Source organism: Hemibagrus wyckioides, linkage group LG24 (assembly GCF_019097595.1).
Source record: "Hemibagrus wyckioides isolate EC202008001 linkage group LG24, SWU_Hwy_1.0, whole genome shotgun sequence".
NCBI classification, from domain to species: Eukaryota; Metazoa; Chordata; class Actinopteri; order Siluriformes; family Bagridae; genus Hemibagrus; species Hemibagrus wyckioides.
This window is the reverse complement of record NC_080733.1, coordinates 11,208,230-11,235,678: the sequence shown is the minus strand read 5'-3', so window position 1 is coordinate 11,235,678 and position 27,449 is coordinate 11,208,230. Positions and strand designations below refer to the sequence as shown.

General features: G+C 38.9%; 2 protein-coding genes across 5 annotated transcripts in view; one reads left to right on the top strand and one right to left on the bottom strand.

Moving 5' to 3' along the window:
• ppp1r9a (protein phosphatase 1, regulatory subunit 9A) overlaps positions 1–11,228 on the bottom strand; it is a 51,101-nt gene extending 39,873 nt beyond the window's left edge. The window contains 2 exon segments of the mRNA XM_058377749.1: positions 8,530–9,925; positions 10,968–11,228. Of these exon segments, the coding sequence (XP_058233732.1) occupies positions 8,530–9,816 (1,287 nt within the window). The 5' untranslated portion in view covers positions 9,817–9,925; positions 10,968–11,228.
• Positions 11,229–16,272: 5,044 nt separating this feature from the next.
• On the top strand, positions 16,273–27,423 carry sgce (sarcoglycan, epsilon). 4 transcript variants are annotated; one of them, XM_058377751.1, is made up of 12 exons: positions 16,273–16,432; positions 20,233–20,355; positions 20,508–20,665; positions 20,888–20,960; positions 22,225–22,423; positions 22,995–23,157; positions 23,608–23,822; positions 24,373–24,399; positions 24,917–25,105; positions 25,603–25,646; positions 26,913–26,950; positions 27,037–27,423. In XM_058377751.1, the coding sequence occupies exons 1-12, from the start codon at positions 16,396–16,398 to the stop codon at positions 27,085–27,087; spliced, it is 1,317 nt and encodes a 438-aa protein (XP_058233734.1). In that variant the 5' UTR covers positions 16,273–16,395; the 3' UTR covers positions 27,088–27,423. The 4 variants fall into 4 exon arrangements, with proteins under 4 accessions (XP_058233734.1, XP_058233735.1, XP_058233737.1 ...); XM_058377752.1 differs by lacking the exon at positions 24,373–24,399; XM_058377754.1 differs by lacking the exon at positions 26,913–26,950.
• The last annotated feature ends 26 nt before the right edge of the window (positions 27,424–27,449 follow it).

The window sequence follows — 27,449 nt, the reverse complement described above, 5'->3', positions numbered from 1 at the left end:
AGTGCAATGGAAAACGTCAACTATAATGTAAAAGCTATTCTTCCTTTCTTTTAAATATTAAAAACCCTTTCTATCAAGCCCGGACTTTTCTTAGGGAAAAAAAAAAAATTCAGTTCAAGGCTTCTACTTTCTTTCAACTCCTGTACCTTATTATTAAAGGAGTACTCTAGCATTTTCAACCTAATCCCTATGTGCTACATCTGTAGCAATGGCCAATTTTCTCTGTGTTCACTTGTTATAGAAAACACATTAACTTGAAGCTGGAAACATAAATCTGTGGGCAGTTGTTAGTGAAATGGAAAAAGATTCAAGCGAAATGCAAATTTTTGCAGGATGTCTTCAGGTGAAAGTAATTTTGAACTAAACCACAGGAATTGTTGAGGACTGTAATGGTTAAACCTTTGTGGTTAGATTGTAAGTTCTGAATGCATATGTATATGTATATATACATGTATATGTAAGGGTTTATTTGGTATTTATGAGATGCTGACAATGTGGCACAAAATTGTTTCATGTTGGATTCCTCTGTGTTCTTCAGTTTTCATGCTTATAGACGGAATGGCTACACTAAACTGCTCATAGGTCAGGGTTGAGACAACTGAAGACAGTACCAGGATTTGGCATTAAAGTTCACCTATCCAATGGCTATCAAACTGATCAGTTTAAATCTCAGTTGGAAAACTCATCACTGATGCAGCTTAACTTCCCTTGTCATTGCTAGCCTTCCATGCAACTTACATTTATCCAGAATGACTTACATTATCTCATGTATACAATTTTGCTCAAGGGCCCAGCAGTATCATGTTAGTGGTCCTGAGATCAAACTCCCAACCCTTCGATCAGTATTCCAACACCTTAACCTCTGAGCTATCACTTCCCACAAACTTAAGTATGCCCGCTGATTTTCACCACAGAGCACATGCATACGTTCATACAATTTACTGCCATTTCATAATTACAGCTAATGACTCATTAGGTTTATTGTAGAATCCTAACCTGAGTTTTGCGAGCATTACTGTACTAATTAAAACATAAGTAATCTAAATGCTAATGCTAGCAGCTTCAGCAGACTTTATTTGCTGTGATAATGTAGCACGACACGTGTTAAATCTGGACACACCCCATTTATATGCCCAGAATCAGCACTGCTTCATCAGTGCCCTGCTCACACATGCTAGCAGCAGCCTCCACCCCTCCAGAGCAGTGAGAGTTAGCATGCATGACAGTACACAGGGTGCATACAGTATTATACCGCATACAATCTCACAAGCCTACCACAGGTATGAATGTGTGTATGCACAGTGACCTGCAATGAGCTGGTGTCTTATCCAGGGTATGTTCCTGCTCAGGGTTTCTGGTAAAGCCTCCCCATCTACTAGCTTACTAAATAAATGAATATGATAAAAAACAATAATCTGTTTCTCTCCCTAAAGCTTAATTTACAAAAAAAAAACCACATGCATTTAAGTGGAAACCTTCCTGTGATCCTTTTCTATCAGTTTTAGCATCTAAATATAACTCTTAATATAGTTAAGCTTTCAAATGAACAAAATAAACATTTTCTCTAAACATAAAGCCTTTCTCTGGAAAAATCATTATTGTTATCACTATTATGTCATGCTGTGATTAACATTTTCATCAAATTATAGGACCAGAGATCAACTCATAATCCAAAGCTGGGGGAAGTGCCCTCGTACATCTTCTATGGAAAATGTTCTCTCTGCGGTCATGCATCTCATCCTCTGAGCCCGAGTGACAAAATCTGTTGCAAACGCACAAAACCGTGACTCACAAAGACCTAGTATATTTCACGAGCCTTCTAAAAATGGAGTATTCATAGCAGGTTTTTTGCATGCCCCATGCAAGGCATACTATGAAGCGAGTGCAAGATCCGTTTCTTCTCAAATACAATCAAGAGATTGAGTCCTTCAGATACGCAAGTGCATTTCTTACAGGCATAGATAATTTTATTTCACATCCAAAACTGGAAGTTAGAAGAAGCCAAGGCAGCGGTTCAGCCTGCCTGAATCAGACCACAGTGTATCCTTTATCCATTAAATTAAGGCTGGCTTCTCAAGTGCTCTGCATAAACTGTTAACTTAGGAAAAATTTGCACTACAGAAACTCTCTCAGAGAACAAAACAGATAAATATACCAAAAAACAGAACTGGGGTAAACTTTATATTTGCATTAGCTGATTTATATTTGATATGCTGTATATTTCTGTCCAGTGGCTAAGCAAAAGTGAAAAGTGAAGCCGACTGTATACAAATTTGCGTAATATAATGACGGCGCAGAGTGCAGAGTGTGTAATTACTGAGTCATTTCACCATTCTTTCAATTGCTCTTTAGCTTTTCAGATCCACTTAATTCGATTAAGGAATCAAGATGTTCCAACCAGAGCCAGCATTTTCTGATGCAACATTTCGTCACACCCTTTAAACGCTGTTTAGGAGACCCAGAATGCAGAAGAGACCTCACAAGGACACTCAAGAGCAGACAGGCACTAACACACAACACAATTCATTCACACTTCTGACTGCTAAAGATATGTGGTTTGAAAGAGATACCTGGTTATCCATGACATCCTCTAATTACACAAAATATCAGGCATCACAACACGAGCACCAAGTATTTCTTATTTTATTCACCTTACAAAATTTCAATTACAATGGTTTATGTTAGGGGCAGCATGGTGGCTTAGAGGTTAGCACTGTTGCCTCACAGCAAGAAAGTCCTGGGTCCGAATCCTGGGTTCGAACAGGCATGGGCCTTACTGTGTGGAGTTTGCATGCGTGGGTTTACTTTGGTTACCTCCCACAGTCCAAAACATGCTCATTACGTTGACTGGTAATTCTAAATTGCCAATAGGAGTGAGTGTGTGTGGTTGTGTGGCCTTGTGATGGACTGGCAATCTGTCCAGGGTGTACCCCTGCCTTTTGCCCAATGTGTGCTGGGATAGGCTCCAGCAGATCTATAGATCTATCTATATGAAGCTAAAAATCATAACCCAAGATGGAGAGATTTCTAGAAATAAAGATAATTTGCATCCAGGCTTTGAATAGCAGAGATCACTTTCTGAGGTTCAGCTACTGTGACGAGCCATGTGCTCAGTAATGTGACTGCTGATGAGCTGGACAGAGTGTTACAACCCAGTTAGAGAGAGAGCTAAACACTGCACTGCCCTTTCCTTGTCCTTTTGCTCATCTCCATCCATTCTTCTGCAATAGAGGTGTCACGGTTTGAAATTTTCATGGTATGATAATCGTGATATTTTTAGACTAGGTGATCACACTATCACTATCTGAGAGCAAAGAAAGCTTTCATTGCAAAATCCTTGTACAAAAGCCTCTTGTGTGTCCTTGTATAAATTTATAGAACAAAAACATCAAATCCCATAATTATTTTTCTTTCCCCAAGATAGGATTTATGGCCATATGCATGCCAAGTGTTTTTTTGTAATCATGCCTGATTTGCATGCGATAAATCACAAAGATTTGAGTGTCTTCATGATGTAGGCACTACAATTACCATGCATACTTCAAACACCTTATATTAATAGAATATTTGACCTTAATTATAAGTTCTTGTTGTAGAACGCTTGGCTGGAACCCCTGGCATTCTCTGTACTTTATTGTTCTGCGTTTGAGACTTGGCCAATAACTGTTGTCGATTTTCAATGCCAACATTGTCAGTTTGGACAGAACCCATATTATCTGGAGTTATTTCGGCTTGGTCATTTTATAGAAGGTAAAATATAGCATAATCTTTACAGACACATCTATGCACACAGTGTGAAAAATAACCACATGTCACTTTCAGAGATACTCTGGTATTACCCAACATCCCCCTGTCAAACATCCAACCCAGAAAGGACCGTTCAATGTTCTAAGATGAAACAGAGAGCAACTGCAAGGTGTTCTGAGGCCAAAAAACCCCAACCTTTTAAAAAATTTGCATTTTAACGTGTTTTTTGAAAAAACATCATAGACCACGACTAACTATGAATCCATAAACATTGTATGAGATTGTGCCAAAACAACCAAAAATAAAATAAAAGAAAAAGAAACATCTCAATAAAAAAAGTAAAGTTCAAAACATCATGCTCAACCTTCCAGGAAGCTTTCAGTTGAAGTCTGTTTACTTTTTTATTGATCAGCACAATCCATATCATTAATGGCTTATGATGTGGCAGATCAAAACTTTTCAAGGCTCGGAAAAGCTTTGGAATAAAAAGGTAATAATCTATTTAGTCAAAGGACCGAATGAAGCCTAAAGCTACATAAGCACTTTATGACTATCGACATAAACCTACATAAATGCATAAAAGCTGTCAGGAATCACAAGACAAACTTTCATTACATTAGATGTCTAAATGACATAATGTCTGAACAAAGTGACACGTCTCACACATGTCTCAAAGTGTCTCTTGACAGAAGACCTGTGTTGTGACAGTTTCTGTGCTGACGTACGGAAGGATGTCATGACAACTGAATTGTAGCTCAGCCTCTTCGTGAAAAGCTGCTCAGTAACACGCCATTACATTGTGAAGACTCATGGCACCATACACTCATCCTCTGAGAATCAAGTACAATTTCTGCTTTTAAGGTTTTTAGGCATACTGAAATCCTTAAAGATTTTCAGGAATTTTCACAAATGTTTTAGGATTAACGCTTACATACTGTTATGAGAATCAATCTTGCATCACTATAAGTGTCTAGTAGACATAACATCTGAGTCAAGTGGCACTTTTTCGTTGAAGGAAGTCTCGTCACGACAACTGATTTCTAGCTCAGATTCAGTGTGAAAAGACGTGTTTTGACATGTCACATTATTACCATTTATTGACTATTTGACAACCCAAAAGTGCACACAGCTACAAAGCCAGATTTAATAATGTTCAAGTCACAAGGCTGTCTAAATGTCTGGTTGAAACTTAACCGAAAAATGCAGCCCTTGATGGCTGTTGGAATATGTCTTTATCGAGGTAATTGTTTTCCACACTAGCAAATAACAAATCAGTTGTGCTACTTATATTTTGCTTCTTATGGGAGTGCAATGACTGATACTGTTGCTTGTGGGTGTGCACTCTCCAGTGGATTAGCAGATTAGCTAACTTCACTATCCAAGTTCACTCACCAATCTCTGCTACTTTCTTCCTAGCTTTATTTTTCTTGGTATTGCCTTTATAAGCATATAATAAGGGGATATATGTATGACAGGGATAGATTTAAAGTTAATAAGTCTATCTTCAATTTTAGTGTATCAAACAGTGAATGGAAACTAGTGCTAATGAGGAACTGAAGAAATGTCTGACTACTCGCTTTGTGGCATTTATTCCTAGCAATCCTTCAAGCCAAGCATTTGGATTTGTGTCTTTATGGCCTCATACCTAATTAAAAAACTCAATTCAACCGTCGCTTGTCATGCCATCACTTTGCCGATCGCCGCTGCCTTTGCTAGCTGAAGTGCAGCACCGTGTCATGCACGCAAGTAGAAAATGTACTGACACTTTGTCACTTGCTAGTGTCAGTGTAGTGAGATACAGAGTTTGTGCAGCACTAGGAACACTCCCTTAAATAAAAAAGTGTTTGTAAGTCAGCCTTAATATACAGCAAGCCAGCAGTGTCATTATTATTCAGGAAATAAATTACAAAGCTACATGACTAAGCCACACAGGATCCGGTTAGAGGCTAGTGAAGAGAGCAGGACAGTTGTGGACAGTAACTGAGATGAATAGAAGTGCCTCAGGACAGACTTGGCATCACTGCCAAAAACTGCCGAAAACACATGAAAAGATAACCATGGGGAATGAGTTATGATCACCAGTAGTATTACAGAAACAGGTCAGTAGATGCAGTGAAGTCTCTGAGGATTTGTCTCTCTTCCTCTTCAATGAAGTAAAAATTCGTCCAGCCTCCACTACAACTTCTCCCAAGAACGTCGAATTAATTAAGAATTAAAAGCTTTTGCAACGATTTATCCATTTTATAAACGGTACAAGGTAATTTGTGCCATTTTTTTTGCATTGCTGTTAAGAGAAATAACCTATTGAGTGCTGAATTAGTTCGATAGGAGCAGCTGCATTTTACCAAACCACTTACAGAGATCCGGCTAGAGACAGGGTGTTGTTTGTTTGAAGCGCTCAAAACAAGCGTGTGTCCTGACAGACTTTAATATCCCATATGATTAATGAGCACACTTTGTCTGGTGAACAGAAGCCAAAGGCCATGGAACAATTCAGCTTGGTCAAATGTTAACCCACTCTACACAATGCCAATTTTTAGGACTGAGGCTCTCTATTTACTCCCTGATTATAAGAGGACAAGTGAATTTTAACAGCCTCAGGGCTATAAATGTAGTGAAAAGGGGTTGGAGAAAGCAGATCTACCGAGGCTGCTAGTATTTATTATGTAAAATATAAATCACACATTATTATGTCTAGCATTCAGTTCCTTCAGAGTAGGGGGTAGGAATGTAAAATATGACATGATAATTAGTTGTTGTTCCTGTAATAATAAAAATAATAATAATAATAATAATAGCTGATATATTACAGAAAGCTGATATAGAGACTGATGCATGGACTGAGCATTGTCATTGCAACTAGATATTTAGAAATATGATACACTGCAAAAGACAAAACACAGAGAAAGACAAGAGATACAGACAGAAAATACAACTGGTGCTGTCATCCTTGTACATATGTTGACTCCATGAGATTCACTATCCACTTAAATGCTTTGAGGGCACTAATGGGACTAATTCTGACCAGGGAAATGTTAATCTTTTTTTTTTTCTTTTTTAATTCTATAGTCTATACAGCATCTTGCTAATTGTAGACGTCGTCTGAGAGGCTTGAAATATCACAGCTAATCAATAGTGCAAACAGAATAACCATAAACGGCAGCTTTATGGCCTGTTCTCTTTAAATGACTAAATCAAAGTTCATTGATCTGATGGAGGGGGAAGTGCAAATGGTCCATAAGATTTTAATTGACTACATGAATTGATTACTAAGGTTTCCTAGAATTATCTTTCAGACTATTGAAGACAGACGCTAAAAAAAAAATCATCTCAGTGCTCTTGCGTTGTTGGTACTGGAACGTTTCAACCTCCGACAATTTCAAGAAGCAAACAAACCTCTGTTTCCCATTAGAACAACACGAATCACACACAGTCTATTCCTGAGAGATTAGGCTTTGAATCATTTCAAATAACAGTGAAATGAACACAAGAGACCATGGAAGAACACAGCGAGAGGCTGAGCCAAAATGAGCTGTGAGGGCAGCAGCTGTTTTTGTGCACGTCTCCCAACAGACATGAATGGCCGTCCAAATGCCAGTGTAAGACACCGCATGCTCATTAACTAAATTACACTGCATTGATCACGCAAAAAGAGGATTCAGAGCTCAGCCAAGACCAAAATTGAACTTCCTAATACATTCATAGTTTATGCATAATTAAGACCTGGAACACATTTTATCGGTGGGCAACGTCTACAGAATAAAACACAATGAAGTGGTGTTATGTGGCATGAAGTGTAGCAGAGTTACTATTACTATTGCTATTACACCAAGAAGTGTTTTATACCTCATAAACATTTTTCTGCCTCTCTCTTGAAGTCATTTTTGATCTTTATTTTACCAGAAAAAGCACTGCAATTAAAAATCTCTTATGCAAGAGCGTCCTGGCTACAGTATGTGGGGAAAACACTGGAAAATAGTCCTACACCCTGAATATTTTCAAGTGGAGGTACTTACCTGACCTTTACAAAGCACTGACATTCTTTCAACAAACATCACAAATGGAAACCTTTACCATATCAATAGCTGTATATTGTCTTTGTTAAATACCTGTACAGTTTTAGCCATTTCTGGGGCTTATGTGTTATAAAGTTGTTACTATAGAAACACTAATGTGTTAGAATGAGTGTATTGATATAAGCCTCTAATGTGAACACTGATGTGAGTTACTGTCAGAGCTGCTGCTGTAGAAGAGTAAATCAGCACCTCCTGACTGATTTTAGATTTGAGAATTAAACAATGCACTGGTCAATCAGTCAGTCAGATGGGAGAATTGTGTTCAGTTAAACAATGCCCAGATGCCTCAGAATTGAATAATGAGATATTTAAAAAACATTCACAGGGCATTACAGTATTTACTTTCACCAATGCAAACAAAGCACACACAAAATCAGCATGACCTCACCCTAGACATTTGCATGACTCCAACTGCAATGTTACAAAGGTTAAAGTTAGGACTAGGCAAGCTTTTCGTCTACAAAATTCACAGTATGTGGGTTACTAAAAGATAATTTAAACATACAGTTTCTGGAAAGAGTGAATAATAACTAGGTCAGAAAATATCTGGAGCCTGGCAACAGACAATGGTAAAGCCTTATTAAGTGTTATTATAATAATATATCACATTATTATAATTATATTGTCATATCTCTTTCGCACAATGCATGATCTTCAAAAAGCGCATGCATTACGTCAAACCAAAGATGGCTGTGGTTGAACATACCGTAATCGAGGCAGTGCTGAATCGTATTTTCCGCTTTGGAGGAATATCTTCCTTGTCCTCCTCAGGAAGGCCAGGAATCTCAGTAATCTCTGATCCAGGATCATAGCTAACATCGTCATCCCCATACAAATCATCCTCCACGTCGGTGCAGCTCTCTCCCCAGCCCTGGTAGCAAGCATCTCCGTCAGCATTGTAAATAACCCTCTCATTGCCACAGTATTCCTCATTGGGCTCTTCCGTATGATAAGCTGCTATCCGGCTAGAGTCATCTTCAGGTTCCTCTATATCCTTTTGAACCTTGCTGTCTGCTGAGTCAGGTGTATCCTTTTGTGGCTTGTTATACACCGAAGTGTCATTAACATGAGCAGCGTTTGTGAAATCTCCAGGAGCATCTTCACCCTGCTTGTGCTCACTTGATCCGTCTACAACCTCACTGCTTCCTATGTTCCCATGTTCTGCCACAGTCCTCTCCTGGACCTTATTCTCCTCAACGGCCTTCGCCTGCTCAGACAACGGGCTGGGACTGAGAAGGTCTTCTGAGGAGGATGAAACTGGAAGAGTGTTCTTGCTCCCAACACGTGTCCTGCACACAAGGCTGGCATCATCCTCACTGGCATCCCCGTGTCTTAGTGAGCTATCGGGTGAATAAAGAGCACGACCGCCTCCATAACCTCTACGGACAGTAGAGCCTGAGCCTTGATGGTCTAAATTCTCAAACACGGCGCTGAGCTGGCTGACTGTTGGTGAAGACGCCTCTGTTCGTGAGCAAAGACTGTCCAAGGAGTCTGTGCTGCCCCTGTTGGAACGTGCTCCTCTCCAATCATCCAGATGCTCATGAGAACCCCTCTTATCTCTGCCGTATGTGTACACAGGAGACTGGGATGTATCTCTGGAGCTCTGCTCAAAGAGCTTCCTTGTCTCTGAGAACTTCGAGTTGCCGGTTCTCTCACCATGCTGCAGTTTGATCACTGAGCCATCTGCCCGATTAATGAAATTGGTCGGTTTGGTAAGTTTCTGTGGAGACGACTCTCTTGTTCGAGGCTTCCCAGAACCCGTGTTCTCTGTGCCCATCTGCATGAACATGTCCTTGATTCGGCTGACGTGCGCGCCATACTGCCGACCACGGGGCTGTCGGATCCGTTCCGGATCTTTGCTCTTGGATTCGCCGTCTTGTCTCGGCTGGTCGAAGGCCTTCTTGAGAGCCTGAAACTCTGCCCTGTAGGCATTCCTGTGCGGAGAGGCACTCCTTAGGGTGGTCCTCTCTGTTGAAGCCTCCGTCTTCAGCATCTTCGCCTTGGCGACGGAGGAGATATTTGCTTTCAAATGTGTAGTAGCATCACTAAATGTCAATTTTGTGATTCGGTATCACATTCTGCAGGACAAGCATCACAGTACCCTAGAATTAAAAAAAACAAGAAAGCACATTAGGCTGTGAAGTTGTTAAACTGTACATTTGGATGTTTCCAAGCAAATAGCACTGCTGTATCACTTCTGTGAGGGTAGGGCTACTTTCTTTCACAAAAGCACTTGGTGCAGCGTAATTCACTGAGTGCACACTAATGAAATAGAGCTCGCTACAAAATGGCCTTTGCGGTTGTTTTCAACAGTATGCACTGTGATTATATGTTGTTCAGCATAACAACAAGCTACAAAGATAGACCCATAACACAGACACTCTTTGGGCCAAATAACACAGATCTTTAAGCTGTGTGACTGTCCACCGCCCCAGACTATCCATCACTCTGCCACGAGGGCTAGCGGACTGCGCACAGGGAATATATTTTTTATTTTGAGCCGTGCAAGATATAAACAAATCAGGCCCAAATCAATAAAAGTGTTGCAAACACAGCACAAATCCAGTGTTTACCAGCCATTAGGTCTTATGTTAAGTTTCATAATAATGCATTGCATGCCTTAAGAATAAACAAGAGCAACACAGTCAGTCTTAGAGATCTTAAATAATGTTTCATGACCAATAAGAGATCTAAATTTGACTATGTATATCTGTTGATGCAAAGCAAAAGGGTAAAAAAAAAAAAAAAAAAATGTCTCACCAGCTTATGCAGAAAAGCACATCATGAAGAGAAGGAAGGTAAACAGGAAACCACAGTGAGTGAATATACTAAAATATACTATTAAAAGACAAATCTACACTCGAACCCCCCCAAAAATACATGGACGTGACACCAAACTGCGACACTTTGACAGAGGCACAAACGCTCCTATAGGCTCCAGAGTGACGCTGACATCTGCCTACAACATCCACCCTTTCTATCAACAAACACTGGGCTCGTTTGCATATACACAAATCAGCCAAAATAAAATCACACAACACACCTATTTAAGCAAGTGCAAAACGAGTCGAAAAGCAGAAGTAACTACTGCATAACTCCTCTGCTGTTTCTGTTACCATGTTCAAAACAAAAGGGGGGACTTACATCCTCTCCATCTCTCTCGTTCCGTTTCAAATCTGATGCTTTATCAGTCAACACAAATGGAGCTCCTCCTTCCGAGAAATCAATCGAAAATGGATGTTCCGCTATATCATATGACTATACCGTAAACATAATATTTTATTAGGAATATTTAAGAGCACTAAATTCCGTTACCGACATCGATACCATCAGCATACCGTTGAACGCCTTGTCACCCGAGCCGGGTTCTTACACACACACCACTAGGCAACGCCATTGCAGAATACGTGCTGTTGCGGACATTCTCGCTCACCGCCGAAGGGGGGGGGCGTAAATAAAAACAGCGCTTGTTATCGCTACATCAAGTTTCACATCGCTTTCTGGCATGAAATAAAGAATTTAAACCGTCGTGAAAACGACATGGTATCAGTATCTTTTGTGTCTCTTTGACCGTATTGACGTAGCGAGTGTCCATGTGACAGGTGCACAACCTTATTTACAAGAGAATGGTTCGTTCCAATAATCGGCTTGCGGTGGAGGGAAGTGGGGGTCCGCCAAACCGCAGTGTGGCAAGCAGAAAAAAACACAACCGTAACTACAGCTATGGCAAAATGATAAGGAAACTGAAAACATTATTAAATTAAATGTGTTGTCTACACCATAACATTATGACCACCTGCCTAATATAGTGTTGGTCCCCCTTTTGCTGCCAAAACAGCCCTGACCCGTCATGCACTGTGTTCTGACACCTTTCTATCAGAACCAGCATTAACTTCTTCAGCAATTTGATCAACAGTATCTCGTCTGTTGGATCTGACTACACGGGCCAGCCTTCACTCCCCACGTGCATCAATGATCCTTGGTCGCCTGTGACCCTGTCACCGTTTCACCACTGTTCCTTCCTTGGACCACTTTTGATAGATACTGACGACTGCAGACCGGGAACACCCCACAAGAGCTGCAGTTTTGGAGATGCTCTGATCCAGTCGTCTAGCCATCACAATTTGGCCCTTCACTCGCTCAAATCCTTACACTCGCCCATTTTTCCTGCTTCTAACACATCAACTTTGAGGACAAAATGTTCACTTGCTGCCTAATATATCCCACCCACTAACAGGTGCCATGATGAGGAGATCATCAGTGTTATTCACCTCACCTGTCACTGCTCATAATGTTATGCCTGATCGGTGTTTAATATCCTACTTTATGCAAAACATTACTAGGCCACCTTTTTCATACTGACATGCAGAAACACAAAAGCCATATTTATGTCTGATTTGTTAGGGTAGCATTGTATAACAACATATAGACCAAGAAACGTTTTGAGGGTTCTTCAGTTTACCTCTCAAGCCTTCAAGAATATCCAAAGAATCATTGACAGCCATATCTAGACAGTCATACTAGATCCAAGGGCCCAGTAACATATATGCGTTGAAGTATTAACCTAATAATAATAATAATAATAATAATAATAATAATAATAATAATAATGATAATAGCAATAATAATAATAAGGCAAGGTAGTGCAGAATTGCCACCTGACAGCATCAGAGTCCCTGGTTAGAACCTAAGGTAAGGTGATTAGGTGCTTTGCATGTTCTTGCCTCCACATGGATATTCTCCTAGGTTCCCTGGTTTCCTCTAATTTTCCAACCACCTAATAAGTGGCTACACTAAATTGTGCCTAGACTTGCATGTACATGGTAAATGTGATTTTTTTGGAGTCCCTTTCAGCGTGCATTTCTACTTCACACCTAGTGCTTACTGAAGAAGAAGAGGAAGAAGAAAAGGAAGAAGTAGAAGAAACTAACAGCTAGTGCATCTTTTATTAGTGCACAAAATAGACTTACTGCACATATAGACTTTAAAGCAAATAGAAGAGAATATCTCAATTGTATCACGCAAACGATCAATCTATATGCTAGCAGCAATATAAACTACCACTGAGAATTGGTACAAGCCAATTACAAGGGCCCAAAGGTACTGAGTGGTCAGACCATTTAATCCTGTAAGGTCTATAGGTGAAAAATGTGAAAACAGTGAACTAGTGGAACAGAAATGATGCCTGAAGCCTGTGAGGCTGACTACCATGTGATAGAATAGTAGAGAATAATGAATAGGAGCTGTAACAGAAAGTTTGTGATAGACATCAAAAAAAAAAATGAGGAAACAAGAAAAACACTGTTGCAAAATCCCTAACGAGACTCAAGCAAGAACATATGAGTTCCAGCAGGTTTGCTTCAATCTGTGGATTGCAATTTAACTTCACTGATCAGTTGCAGATGTGTGTTTATTGTTTAGCTAAAATTTTCTCTAATAGACATGTCTCTTAAACCATTTTTTTAAATCACAAAATCCCCATATCATGGCATACATACCCAAGATGTGAAACATAAATGTACAGTATTGCATATTTCTGTCCTACTCCCACCAAGGATGTTGCTTAGCAACCTAAAAATAATTTTGTGTGTGTTTGTGTTCCTCTGTGTACACATATGTCAGTTTTCCTAGTTCTTCTCTATAGTAGGTTGTTTTACTTTCCAAACATCCATATATAATGATTTGCTTAAGACAGCCTTGTTAATTAACCCCCTAAATGAGGCTTATCACTGTCTTTCATGACTTAAAGAATATTATTCAGTAACTACTATAAAAAATGAGTGAGTTTGTATTTATAACAGGGAGACATGTAAGCCTTGACTCACTGACAGGTCCTGTAGCAGTTTAAGTGGTTTAAGGCAAAGGTAGAAAAACAACAAAAGATGGCAGGCCCACTAATTGAAGGTTAAGATTTATGCAACTCCAATGAATGAGTCAGACAATGAAAGAGCTCATTTAAAAATCTAAATAGTTTAAAGACTTAGTTGTGTGTAATGACATGGGAAAAAGCCCTAATTAACTGACTCATGGTTGGTTAAAATACCATATCTGATTAGGAAGTTTGTCAATCATCAGAAATGAGTGTTAACAATGAATCTGACCTTAACAAAGACAATCTAACAAATATGGAATAAGGCGGTAAAAACCTTATAATTAAATAACTGGTGAGTGCAGGCTTTTTTTAAAAAATATATATATATATATCTGTAGTAAGAAATATGATTCAAGCTTGTATAACATTAAATGCATGTATTTTCCAGTTGTGCTGCATGGCATGCAACTAAAAAAAACCCCAAAAAAACCTTGCCTAGCCATCTGTCTGCTCAGCCTCACTGCAGGGGGTGGAATATATTCTAAAAGACTTGATCTCATTGTCCGCTTTAGAGCTTACGGTCTGCGATGGGTGGGGGAGTGTAATGGACATCAGAGAAGATTTATCACTGAATAGAGTGGACCTGTCTCTGAATATGACTTTCAATTATTATTATTATTATTATTATTATTATTATTATTATTATTATTATTATTATTATTATTATTTAAAATAAATAATAATAATAATAATAATATTAATAATAATAATATTAATAATAATAATTATTATTATTATTATTATTATTATTATTATTATTATTATTATTAAAGCTAGTAGTACTAATAATAGTAATATCCTTACTATTATACTATTATTACACAATACTTAGGCTTCATCCAGAATATGTATACTATACTAAACCATACACCTGAAGCAACATACCACTATGATGCAGGAACATTATGCAATGTATTCAATAAACTGTTTTTTGCAGAGATATAAATAAATCTATTATCTGCAACTAGTGCTATTTTTGGCATATTACTGCATTGTTTTCTTTTTTAATATGCATGCAACACAGAAGCAGAAAAAAGAAAGAAAGCTTATAGCTTTTGTACCAAAATGTGGATGATTGTATTATTTCAACTGTATAGTGAGGGCTGCTAATAAACTAATCAAGTTCTAGATATAAATGCTGCAAATGTTCTTGTGCAAATTGTACCTGTACATTAAAAATGATACCATTGGTTGGGACGATTTCAGGCAAGCAGCATGATTGAAATGTCATGGAGCTTTTTAAAGTTTTTAATGACAGCATTTATTAAACATCACGTCAAATGAAAGATGCTACAGAGCCAAAGCAAAGCTACAGTTGTGTCGGTTTGATAATATGGAGGTGGAAATTCATAGAACCACTACTACCCATCCCCACACAGGTGGGCCATGCAAGATTTTACAACGAACACTTGATTATAAGGACAGTAAGAGAGAAGCATGTGGTCACATGGGAAGAGTTGCAGGACAACCTGAAGGCAACAGGAACAACAGTTATACAAAAACTACTGTATATGTAATCAGCTACAAAGACACACTCTATTCCCACACCCTACTTTTTCTTTTGCTCCAATAAATGTATGTCAAAAAGCATTTGGACAAATCTTTTTGAACGATCAGATTAAACAAAAATAAACCTTTCTGGCAGTAATGCAGCTCATGCTTGGAGAAAGAGGGGTTGTGCCTATGATCCCCAAAAATGCTGTATGCATGAGGATGCTTCTCTGAAAATGGTTATGTGGTGTTGCATGTCACTGAAGGAAACATAACTGGAGTGATGTATGGGAGAGATGAATTGAATCTCATCTTCCAAAAGAATATAGAGAGAAAATTATGTTCTCAGGAAAACAATCTAAAATATACAGTCGACATAACTCAAGAAGGCCTTGCATGGCCTAACCACCACTAGACCACACACATCCTGACTTGAATCCTATTGAATCCGATTTATGAAGGATTTGGAAATCCATCAGAATGTGAATTTATGATTTGGTGCGAAAGGATAATTACTATCTCCAAGCTGTAACTGCCAACATCAGCTGTAATCACAACAAAGTACTAATGATGGTCATTTGTGGCATAGATTTTCAGGGTCAGTGTCTTTGTATAGGCTTAAGAATATACTTTTCTTTGTATGAGTACAAATGTAATATACATTGTGTGTCATTCTGAAGTGGATGTACTATACATACAGATATATACATACAGTATATTAAATAACAAAAGAAGGTGTCTTTACCTTCATTGTAAAAGTAAATACATACAACAGGATATTACAGGCAAGACGTTCTGATTATTTTTTGGCCAAGTTTATTGATTTTTCAAAAAATTGTGGAATATTATTAAAACCTAGCTCAATATAAGTATTATATTATTATGTATATATGTATATATATATATATATATATATATATATATATATATATATATATATATATATATATATATATATATATATATATATAGGAATCCCCAAGCTTTTGGGCGTTGTCCGCTCTTGTAAGTTTTATTCTGAACGCGGTGTGTTTTCCAGCAGCTGTGCCAGATGTTCGTGTGCTCCCACAATGCGCCGGGCTCAGTGAGGTGGGAGGGAGGGAGGAATTTCAGCTAACGGGAGGGATGCTGATGGCTGCTCGGTCCCTGCTATCATCCACAACAAACTCACACCTGTAACGCAAAACCCCTCACGGAGACCACTACACCATGGGCTCTCTGAACGTCTTCCTGTGGTTTTTAGTAGGTATGTGGTGAATTAAATGGCCCTTAGTAGAACGCGCACCGTTTCTTTATTTCCAGGGGGAAAGGCTAGCGAGCTAACGGGAGCTAGCTAACTGCATAACGGATTTGCGCGAGCTCATTTTTATCACTGTCACGAGCTCACTAGTTAGCTAGATGGTGATTGAAGGATGTTTACATTCACGTAGACAGATGTTAATGAAACAGCTGCTTCTGGTGTATATGGATTTGTTCCGCTGCGTGTTAATGCAGGATGGAATGTGTGTGTGTGTGTGTGTGTGTGTGTGTGTGTGTGTGTTGCCTTGTTTTAACCGTGCATTCTCATTTTGTCAAAAAAAAAAACACCATAGCTTGTGAAGGACATAATCAGATCCAGGCTTTAATCGACTCTACACAGAAGGTGTCTCATACGGGCGGTGAGTGAGAGTGTGCTCTGTGTGTGTGTGTGTGTGTGTGTGTGTGTTTTATGCCATACCTTCAGCTATAATGATGTGCATTGCTATTTTGGCCTCATAACCAGGGTTGCCAGGTCTGCAGGCAAAATCAGTTAAACCAAAAACCAAACTATTACCTAAAAATGCATTTTAATTTCAAACTTTCTAGACTGCTTTAACAATTTAATAATGTTACAATCAATCTAAAATGCATTAGAGCTATTACACAAAGCGTTATGACCAATTTCAATGGTTAAAATTGTTCTGAAAGAGTTTGAGTAAACTGTATAAAAGCATCTCAAACAGCTGCAGCTTAAATTATAGGCTTATATTAAGGCACTTAAACAAGTATGTTATTTCTATAGGAATAAATTGCGCCGGGATTTGCACAGGGTGCGACACACGATCAAAACTTAATCACAGGCTGTGTTATTTTTTTTATGTTATAAAAACATTTTATATTTGTTATGGTGACGCTTTCTGTAATGAGATGTGTTTATTTTACATTTAAGAGAGGAGTCTCCAGTGTCAGCGTCCTGAGCTAAAGCTGTAATTTATAGCTTTCTACCATGGGAAAGTCTTCAGGACTGAGGGCATTTCATTTTGCAGTTTCTTTCACGAGGCATATTTTGTCACAACTTTCTGAGAAGAAAAAAAAAAAAAGCTGTTGAGGGCTGTTTATAGCTGCTATAGTACAGGTGATAACAGGAAGTAACTTGTTTTAATGGCTGTTTCATGACATTAAACATATCTGTAATCAGATAGATTTACAGAATTTGTTGTTCTTTAATAATGAAAAACTTTAATCATTGGTATATTGCTATGGTATAAGAGGAAATAGACACTTCATAATGTGCTGCTATGGGGAATTAATCATCTTCAACAGTAACACTGTCAGGCTGCATCACACCACTGCATCACTGTTTATTATTTTCCAAACAGCACATCCTGTTGTGTTTCATCCCTAACTTAATAAATATTTATAAAAATGTCAAAGGTGTGCAAAACTCCCAACCCTCAACCCACAAATAATGAATAAGCAACAGCAGTTTAAAAGTAGCCCAGACCTGGCAACACCACTGATAACACAGTGTGGATTATAACACTCTGCTTTCGGTTTTCCCTTTTCACAAACTCACTGAATAGTATAATTCAAGTTGTTGTTTTAAAACCTAGAGTCCATAAGGGTCTTTTAAAGCATTTTGATTCACATATTTTGACTGCACCAATATGCAAATGTATTGCTTTTAACATTAGAGAATTCTCTTGCAGTTGTTTCCATAAGCATTGAAAGATTGCTCTACCTGAGTGTAGTAGGTTCACCTCCTGCATGGCAGATTCATTCATGGCTCGTAGCAGCAGTGTAATAACGGCAGGCAGGCGCAGCTTTGTCGCTTACTTTCACTTCCTGATAAGAGTACTTTGAACAGATAGAGTAATGTGTACATGCTCAGCATATTCCCATAACCAGTCTCCTGTTAAAAAAAAAAAAAAAGTGAAGTGCATGAGTTCCTCCTGACCGGAAAGGAGAAGCTGGTGCGAAGCTGACTCTGCAGTTCACTAGGGCATGTTTGACTCTGACCATAACACACTGTTGTGTATCTCCTCCTTAGGCATGTAATGGATGTGAGGCCTGGTCAAGGTCGAGCTGTGAAATTACAAACTGGAGTTAGATATTTCTACTGCATTTTTTTTACAGTCTTTGTGTGTGTCCCACATTAGCCTGTGGCAGAGTGTTTTCTATTAACCAGCAATGGTTGATCCATTAGAATATGGAGGTGTTCGTCACCTTCACATGGCCTTGCATGCTTGCACAATTATTTGATCATCTGATTGTGGAAGGGTTTAGTGTTAACTCTCTGTATTTAGCCTGGAAACAGATGAAAAAGCTGTCTGACCAATAAACTGCAGCAGGAGGGCTCAACTAATATACATGTATGTATATATATATATATATATTTACATACAGTATGTGGAGTGACTATTGATCTGCAGCTTGATTTTGAATGACCTGGCAAAAGTTAAGTGAGCAACTCAATTTAAAGAAAGAACTCACAGGAGAAACACACAGAGGTCAAAATGGGCATAGGGTCAGATACACTGTCCAGGTTAATACTCTTCATGTGAGTAGTTAAATCATGCCTTTCAAGAAACCTGTGTTTAATACCCTCTAGTGGCCAACAGTCCATCTTACAATTTTCCCATTGACCCTGGTGTCACCCAGAACAGGATTGGTCCCTTTTTGAATCTAGTTCCTCTGAATGTTTCTTCCTCACATTGTCTTATTCTTTCATTTTCTATCAGCACCTCATGAGCAGCTTGCTCATTAGGGATAAATCGAAATCTATATCCGGATATCTATATATAAACTTTGAATCATTATCACTTTACTGTTGTACATTAATATCAGCCAACAAGACTGTAGTCCATCTTCACCTACACAAATACATGAACATTTAGTTATATAACACCCGACATTTCCTATAGTTATTAGTTAAACCATTTAAGAGTGATCTATTCACAATGAGTTCAGGGTACACATTTTTTATCATGTATACCTTAATGATTTTATAGTAAAGAAGCTCCATAGTACAATAGATTATATGTAACAACTTCAAGTAATGCACTTTAGACTTTTTAATGGTCTGGTAGATGGCTTTTTAGTAGATTACTGGAATAATTACTATATGTCATAAAATGGAAGATCCTTTTTTTTTGCCAATGCAGAGCTTGCCTCATTCTTACCAAAGAGTCCTGCACATGTATGAAATAAAACTATTGTGTGCATGTGGCTATTTACACTGAATTCAGAGTATTCTGTGTTTGCTGTTCATTATTAATAACCTTTAACTCTGAGTGTGGCTTCTCTTGCACCTAACTATTGCTTTCACGTGGACTGAAACGTTTGCAATGCAAGATCTTTAACTTTTTGAGATTCATATAAAAGATTCTCCACAAGACTCCACTGTCTGGTGTATGAAGTCCAGGTACTGCGTCTAATTATTATTATACACATGAGAAGAAAAGAGAAAATGGAAAATAGACATAATGCATTTGATACTTGTAAGGAGTACAATGGCATTATATGATCATTACGAAAGTATATTGTTAAAAGATTTGTCATTAAGATGTTGCATAAAAGATCTCATGTAGTGTGTCTGAAGTAGGGTGAATGAGTGCATCATTGCAGTGCAGACATGAATTGCATAAAGATAAAGTGGGGTTAAGTACACTAGCCCACTTTTTAAGTACACTGGAAATTGTGAGGCAAGGTTCACAATACATGCAACCAACCCAATTTATGAAACATACTGTCTGTTTTTGATCCAATTATTCTGTTTTTCTTCTTTTCTTTTGCCGTGTGCTTCAGTGGTCACCATTGTCTCGCGCTCACATGCAGACCGGAACGTCTACCCTTCAGCTGGAGTGTTGTTTGTCCATGTCCTTGAGAGGGAATACTTTAAAGGAGAATTTCCTCCTTATCCGAAGCTAGGTATTGTATACTTTGCATTTTTTCACCTGGATCTGGATTAATTTACAGTCCTTAATCTTACAGAAAGATTGAATATGTAAACCTATGGAATAAACTGTTGGCCTAAAGTTCACAGCTAATTTCTTACCCGTTTTCTCTACATTGATTCATAGGGGATACCAGCAATGATCCAATCACCTTTAATACCAACCTGAAGGGTTTTCCAGACAGACCCGGGTGGCTGCGCTACATCCAGCGAACTCCACACAGTGATGGAGTCCTTTACGGCTCCCCCACTGCGGAGCATGCGGGCAAACCAACCATCATCGAGGTGATAATATGGACACAGGGACACAATAGACCTTATTCGGCAGGATAGAAATAATTTAATTAATGATAAATATCCCTGTCATTGTGTTCATTTGAGTCATGCTATAATTATAAGTTATAGGTTTATTATCAAAATGAATAATAATATAGCTATAATATAATAATAATAATAATAATAATAATAAGCTGTTCTTAGTCAGACTTTCCCCCTTATGTGTTACAGATTACTGCCTATAACCGACGCACTTTCGAAACAGCAAGGCACAATTTGGTCATTAACATCATGGGTACAGAAGGTGGGATATTATGTGTTACATTCACACATAGAGTTTATAGAGTTTCTTTTATATAACAATGCATTGTTATAAATCCCTTTTTTGCAGTAGTAGATTTTGTAGATATCCCTACAACATTTTAATGTTTGCCTTTAAGATAATCTTTTATCTTCTATATTAATATATTCAGTATACAGTGGTATCTCGTTGTTCGACCTTAACTCGTCCCAAAAGTGTGTTCGAATACCGATTTGGTTGAAAACCGAATTATTTTTCCCCACAGGAAATAATGGAAAACGAATGAATCTGTTTCAACTCGATGGTTGATCTCACAACTTTCCTCTTGGCAACACTGATGCCTGATTTCCCCTTTTTCGGAGACTGAAATTATACCACAAAAGATAGCGTGGGGTTATAACACAAGCACTCACAGATGATGCTTTCAGAACAGATGACCCACGTAAATTGCTTCATTTCTATTGTCTACGCCAGGGTACGCCACATGGAAAGCGTGTGCAGTCAAAATAGTTCTTTTCAGGTCGGGTCAAACACAGGAAAATATTTTCGAAAACTGAAAATTTGTGTCTAAAATGCAGTTCATATTGACATTAACAGGCAGGGGCCTTTCTGTGTGGAGTTTGCATGTTCTCCCCGTGCCTGCGTGGGTTTACTCCGGGTCCTCCGGTTTCCTCCCACAGTCCAAAAAACATGTACATTAGGTTGATTGGTAATTGCCCATAGGAGTGAGTGTGTGTGTGTGTGTCTGTCTATATGTGTGGCCCTGTGATGGACTGGCGATCTGTCCAGGGTGTACCCCTGCCTTTCGCCCAGTGTGTGCTGGGATAGGCTCCAGCAGATCTCCATGACCCTAATTAGGAATAAAGTGGGTATAGAAAATGGATGGATGTTGATTTTCATTGCAATCCTGTATGAAACAAGAACCAGTGTTCCTGACGGTCGAGTTATACACCGGAAATATTTTCATAAACCGAGGTCAAATTGACATCAATTGCACTAAATTTTGCAATAAATTTTTCTGGGATGAATAGAAAATTCTGTGATGTCTTGCAGTTGATTACCCTAGGTTCAGCATGATTTAAAGCTCATGGCAGCTTTATACTGAGCTGTTTAGGGTCAGCTGTGACCTGATCTCATCAGCCATCTGCCGACTTTCTGCTCTAAGACGCTCGTATATCACCACTCCTCCACCAGATGACCCTAAAATCACTACAGCCCTCCAACGTCCAGTGAACTGAGAGTCTCTCTGTCTCTTTCCCTCTGCCAGAATTCCCCTTGCCTTATCAGGCCGAGTTTTACATTAAAAACATGAACGTAGAGGAGATGTTAGCCAGTGAGGTGCTGGGAGACTTCCTGGGGGCTGTGAAGAACGTGTGGCAGCCTGAGAGACTTAATGCCATCAACATCACTTCAGCGCTGGACCGGGGTGGACGTGTGCCCCTGCCCATCAACAATCTGAAAGAGGGGTGAGCTTCCTTTACACAGCTGTTCTAATTAAAACCTTCTCTGTGGATCAGAAATTATAGAACGGAAGAAAGAAATAGTACAACAATTATATAGTGAAAGTCACTGGTAATATGCAGTAACATATTTTCATAGTACACCTAAGGCACGACATTTAAATTCAGCAAAATAAACTGAACATTTACATAAAGAATAACCAAGGCATCACAGGCAATATAATGTAATGATAAATTGTTTTATTAAACAGTACTGAAAAAAAGGAGGTGGGGTCATATTCATATCTATTTTACAGACTAAATGATAACAGTGAATAATGGCAAAGACAGGTGGTGCTGTTTTCCTCTTTGCCTTTCAATTTGCTCAACATGATGTTGGGGATTTATTAATGACGTTTGTGTTACAGTGAATGATGTATGATAAATGTTCTGTTATCACACTGACTCCATTAATGCCTTGCCACATTTATAGTTTGCAGAGTTACATGTAAATGAATCAGAACCAGGATAACCAAATAATAAATATCCACATTAATTCTGATTGTCTAGAATACAATTTTTCTTTTATGATGTGCAGTGTGTACGTGATGGTGGGAGCAGATGTGCCGTTCTCGTCATGCCTGCGTGAGGTAGAGAGTCCGCAGAACCAGTTGCGCTGCAGTCAGGAGATGGAGCCGGTCATCAGCTGTGACAAGAAGTTCAGAGCTCAGTTCCACATCGACTGGTGCAAAATCTCTCTGGTGAGGCAGTTACCCATATAAAAATTAGAATAGCAAGAATATCGGAAATTACCAGCCAAGATTTAACCAAGACCAAGGAGCGTTCTCCTTAAACACTCATGCACACCAGCAGCTGATTGCCTTTGATTATAATTAAACCTTGTTCTCTGGCTCCCTCTGGTAACAGGAACTGAGCTGTCAAGGTCTCCAGTTACTCTCTGCCTCCCTCTAGTGTTGTCACAAAGCTGAGCCAGCTGTCACTTACAATAGCAGCTAATCAGGGAGGAAATGTGGGAGATTCATATATAATACTTTAATGCGAGGCAAAGGAATTCAGAGATTAGCGGGGAAGTTCACAATTTACTTTGCTTGTCCATTTTTAGGTTTCCAGTGATAAGGGCAGTCTCAAATATTCAGTTCTGTTCGTCTGCTTTCTATAATGCTGTCTTCTGCTCACCCTGTGTATCTCAGGTGGATATTACTAAAGTCATCCCTGTGCACAATAGCCGTCCGGAACCGGGCACTGGGGTGCTGCCAGACATTGGTGAATATAATCCACCCTCCGAGTCACTGAAAAGTCGAGACTATTTTGCTGACTTCCTGGTGACATTGGCGGTTCCCTCTGCTGTTGCTCTGGTCCTCTTCGTCATCCTGGGCTACTCAATGTGCTGTCGCCGAGAAGGAGTGTAAGTGAACCGTGCTAGCTACTTAGTGTCAGGACACACCCACACACACATACACATCCAGGTTAATATTACTATGGACAGTAAATGGTTCACAACAATCCCTCTTAAGTTGTTTAAATAGTCATAGTTACAATGAGTGTGCTGCATTTACAGGGCATATATAAAAGTTAATTAGGGAAAGTGGGTATTTAAATTTAGTTTACAATGTAATAAGGCTTATTAGGATTAAAAAAAGCAGCTTTCTCATCATCCTCAAGCATTCTTGGCAGTCATTCTCATTTAACATCCAGGTTTATGGTACGTTATTTTAATTTATACAAGCAAAAAGTTTCCATCTACCATATCATTATCTCGAAGGATACATCATCTGTCACTCCATATCACATTGGCCAGTCAATGTTCTGAATGCCCTCCAACATCTCCTAATCACCAGATCGGTACAGCGGCCAGAAGAGACCCTCACCAGAACCTGCTTCCCATTCACTTTTGTGTGGTTGTCTTTAAACTATTAATATTAGAATTTAATTCAGACATTTTGTTTTGTTTCTAGGCGAAAAAGAAACATGCAAACACCAGAGTAAGTGTTTCTTCTCCTGTGTCTTTCTTTTATCTCGTTTTGTTTTTTTCTTTCTCTCTGGCTATCTCTGTTGTCCTTCTTCAGCCAGGTGATCCCCTTGTTTTATTTTATTTTATTTTATTATTTTTTTTATTTGTCTTCCCACTTTCTTGTGTCCTCCTTCATTACATTACCATTCATCATTCATGAAAATGCCATGTTGTCATGTGGCTGCTTAGAGTCAGGTTTAAATCTAGCAAATAATAAATACAAATCACAATATTAGCTGGACGTCTGCTGACATGGGGGAAAAAGTGTGACAAACATAAAGCTTTTGCCAGATTGTGTGACCTGGGATGACACAACATACTCATTCCTCAGAGTGTACAGAGTGCTTTGTAGGTAGTATGGTGTAACATAACACAGTTCAGCATTTCCTTTTTTCCCTTCTGGTTATAATAATATGTTATATATATATATATATTGTTGTATGCGTGTACAAATTGCTTAGATATGTTTTGCTTCTTAATCTTCGCAGCATCCAGCTGGTGCACCACAGCTCCATTCAGAAATCAACAAAGGAGCTGCGCAGCATGTCGAAGAACAGGGAGATCTCCTGGCCTCTCTCCACGCTGCCCGTGTTCAACCCTGTGAGTGGAGAGGTGGTGCCACCGATCCACCCGGAAAACTATGAGACTACCAGCATGCCGCTCATGCAGACCCAGACGTGAGTGTCACACACTGATTTCTCTCTCTCTGCTCTCTGACCAGTTTACCCTTCCTGCCTACATCATGCATTAAGAGAACATTACATTTTTCTTTGAAATCTGCACATTACAGTGTTTAAAATGAAACGTGTGCACTTCAAGGATATGGCACAAGGCATAGTGTACGTTCAGACTCAAAATGGTCAGTTTAACAGTGTGTCACCCTTGTGTTACTATCTGATTCATAAATAATTATACCACAGTGCTGTCTCGGTTCTGACTGGTGGGAAAGTGTTGATTCATGCCCTGAAGCAGCAGCTCTGACAGTAGTCCTGGCTCCAGGGTTTCAACATATACGCTCATTCGTACATTACCTCCAATTCAAATCACAGTGAAATGAGCTTGTTTGATTAAGAGAATGAAGTACATTAAGCATCTGCCTTAAATCCTTCGGGAAGCCTGTGCAGTTAATGTTAAATGAATACTGCAGCCTTAGTAAAGCTGTTTCTGTTCGCAGAAATCTTCAAAATCAAATGCAGATCCCACAACAGCAGCCTTCGGGTAAGTATACGGTACATCAGCTCCAGTGGATTGTGGCTAAATACACAAGCAAAACTGACACATGCAAAGAAAAATGATTATAAAATAAATGTAATACACAATGATTTGATATGCAACCCTGAAAGAATATATTGCTGTGTTTCTGTATTGAGGATTTTCCACCAAATATTGAATGTGGAGGTGGTAATAAATCTAAAAAAGTGTTCAGCAGAAAACATTGTGTAATGTTTGAAAAAATAATGACATAAATGGTGCCAATAATTCTAGACCTGCTGTAGATGTAATACCATATGATATAAATACATGTTTAATTGATTACCTTGGAAATTCCTTATGAGTGGGATTAAGGTTATAAGGTGTATTAAATTTAATTCTATGATTGCTACAAATTCTTAAATCATGTAGGTTTCTTTTTAGTGCATGTTTTTGTGTTTAGCTTGATGAGAGTGCGTAGAGCCTCAAGCATTCTTTCTGAAGAATTTCATTGGCTTAATAACATACACCGATCAGGCATAACATTATGACCAAGATTGTGTTTGTTGCCAAAACAGCCCTGACCTGTCATGCACTGTGTATTCTGACACCTTTCTATCAGACCCAGCATTACCTCCTCCAGCAATTTGAGCAACAGTAGCTCGTCTGCTGGATCGGAACACACGGGCCAGCCTCCACTCCCCACGTGCATCGATGAGCCTTGGCCGCCCATGACCCTGTCGCCAGTTCACCACTGTTCCTTCCTTGGACCACTTTTGATAGATACTGACCACTGCAGACTGACTGAACACCCCACAAGAGCTGCAGTTTTGGAGATGCTCTGATCCAGTGGTCTAGCCATCACAATTTAGCCCAAATTCGCTCAAATCCTTATGCTTGCCCATTTTCCTTGCTGCCTATATATCCCATCCACTAACAGGTGCCATGATAATCAGTGTTATTGACGCCACCTGTCAGTGGTCATGATGTTATGCCTGATTGATGTATATACTATAGTCAGATGGCAAATGAAAGCAAAAAAAAAAATGTCTGGTTATGTTGTGTGGTCATAGTGCTGGTTTAGGGTGAAATTATACCCATAGCATGAAAAATGATGTCCATCAATCAGTACAGTTCCAGAAATTTGTAGAATTGTTGCTAATGCAATGAAGCTGTTCTGGTGTCTCAAAGTAGCCTAACACTGCTTCCTCCATGTGTGTACACTAATGAATTGCAGTTGGTCTGAGTATCTCCTTGTCTAACAGTCTGTTCATTCATTTACTGCTATCAAAGGAGATAATTACAGTTTGTCAACATTTCGAAGGCTGGAGGCAAGTACTAATACTTCGTGTTGTAGTGGTGCTGGTGTCCTGCATTATCAAACATTCTTATTGTCAATGGTGTCTTTTTCATGCAGGTAAATGGTATTCCTGAAGAGAGGAAAGTGGCTGAAGCGCTGAATTTGTGAGATCTCTCATCCCTCATAGCTTCCTGTGCCGGTGTAATTCGCGTTTCCAAATTGTGCCAAATCTGCATGTGCAGTACCTCTGTGATCCTGTGCAGCACCAGTAAAATGTCCAAGCAGCAGCTGGAGCTGATGGTGGCTCCACTCACAAGGCCATATCTGAACTATTTAAATATCTGATGGTATTTTGAGGTCATTTTCTTCTTAAAGGGACCCATTCAAAGCAACACATTGAAGCTTGGACAGACTTCCATTAAATATGCAACTTCTTCTTCTCTTAATATACTAAAGTTGTTTTGATAAATAAATTAATAAACTTGTCAGTGTTAAATTCTTCAATTTGTAGCGTCATGAGTATGAGCATG

Bases quoted from the DNA above. Each gene is read 5' to 3' on its own strand.
- sgce (XM_058377751.1), top strand. From the start codon at position 16,396: ATGGGCTCTCTGAACGTCTTCCTGTGGTTTTTAGTAG. The intron at 23,823-24,372 runs GTAAGTGAACCG...TTTTGTTTCTAG, and splicing joins TGCTGTCGCCGAGAAGGAGT to GCGAAAAAGAAACATGCAAA. The intron at 25,647-26,912 runs GTAAGTATACGG...CTGCTATCAAAG, and splicing joins CCCACAACAGCAGCCTTCGG to GAGATAATTACAGTTTGTCA.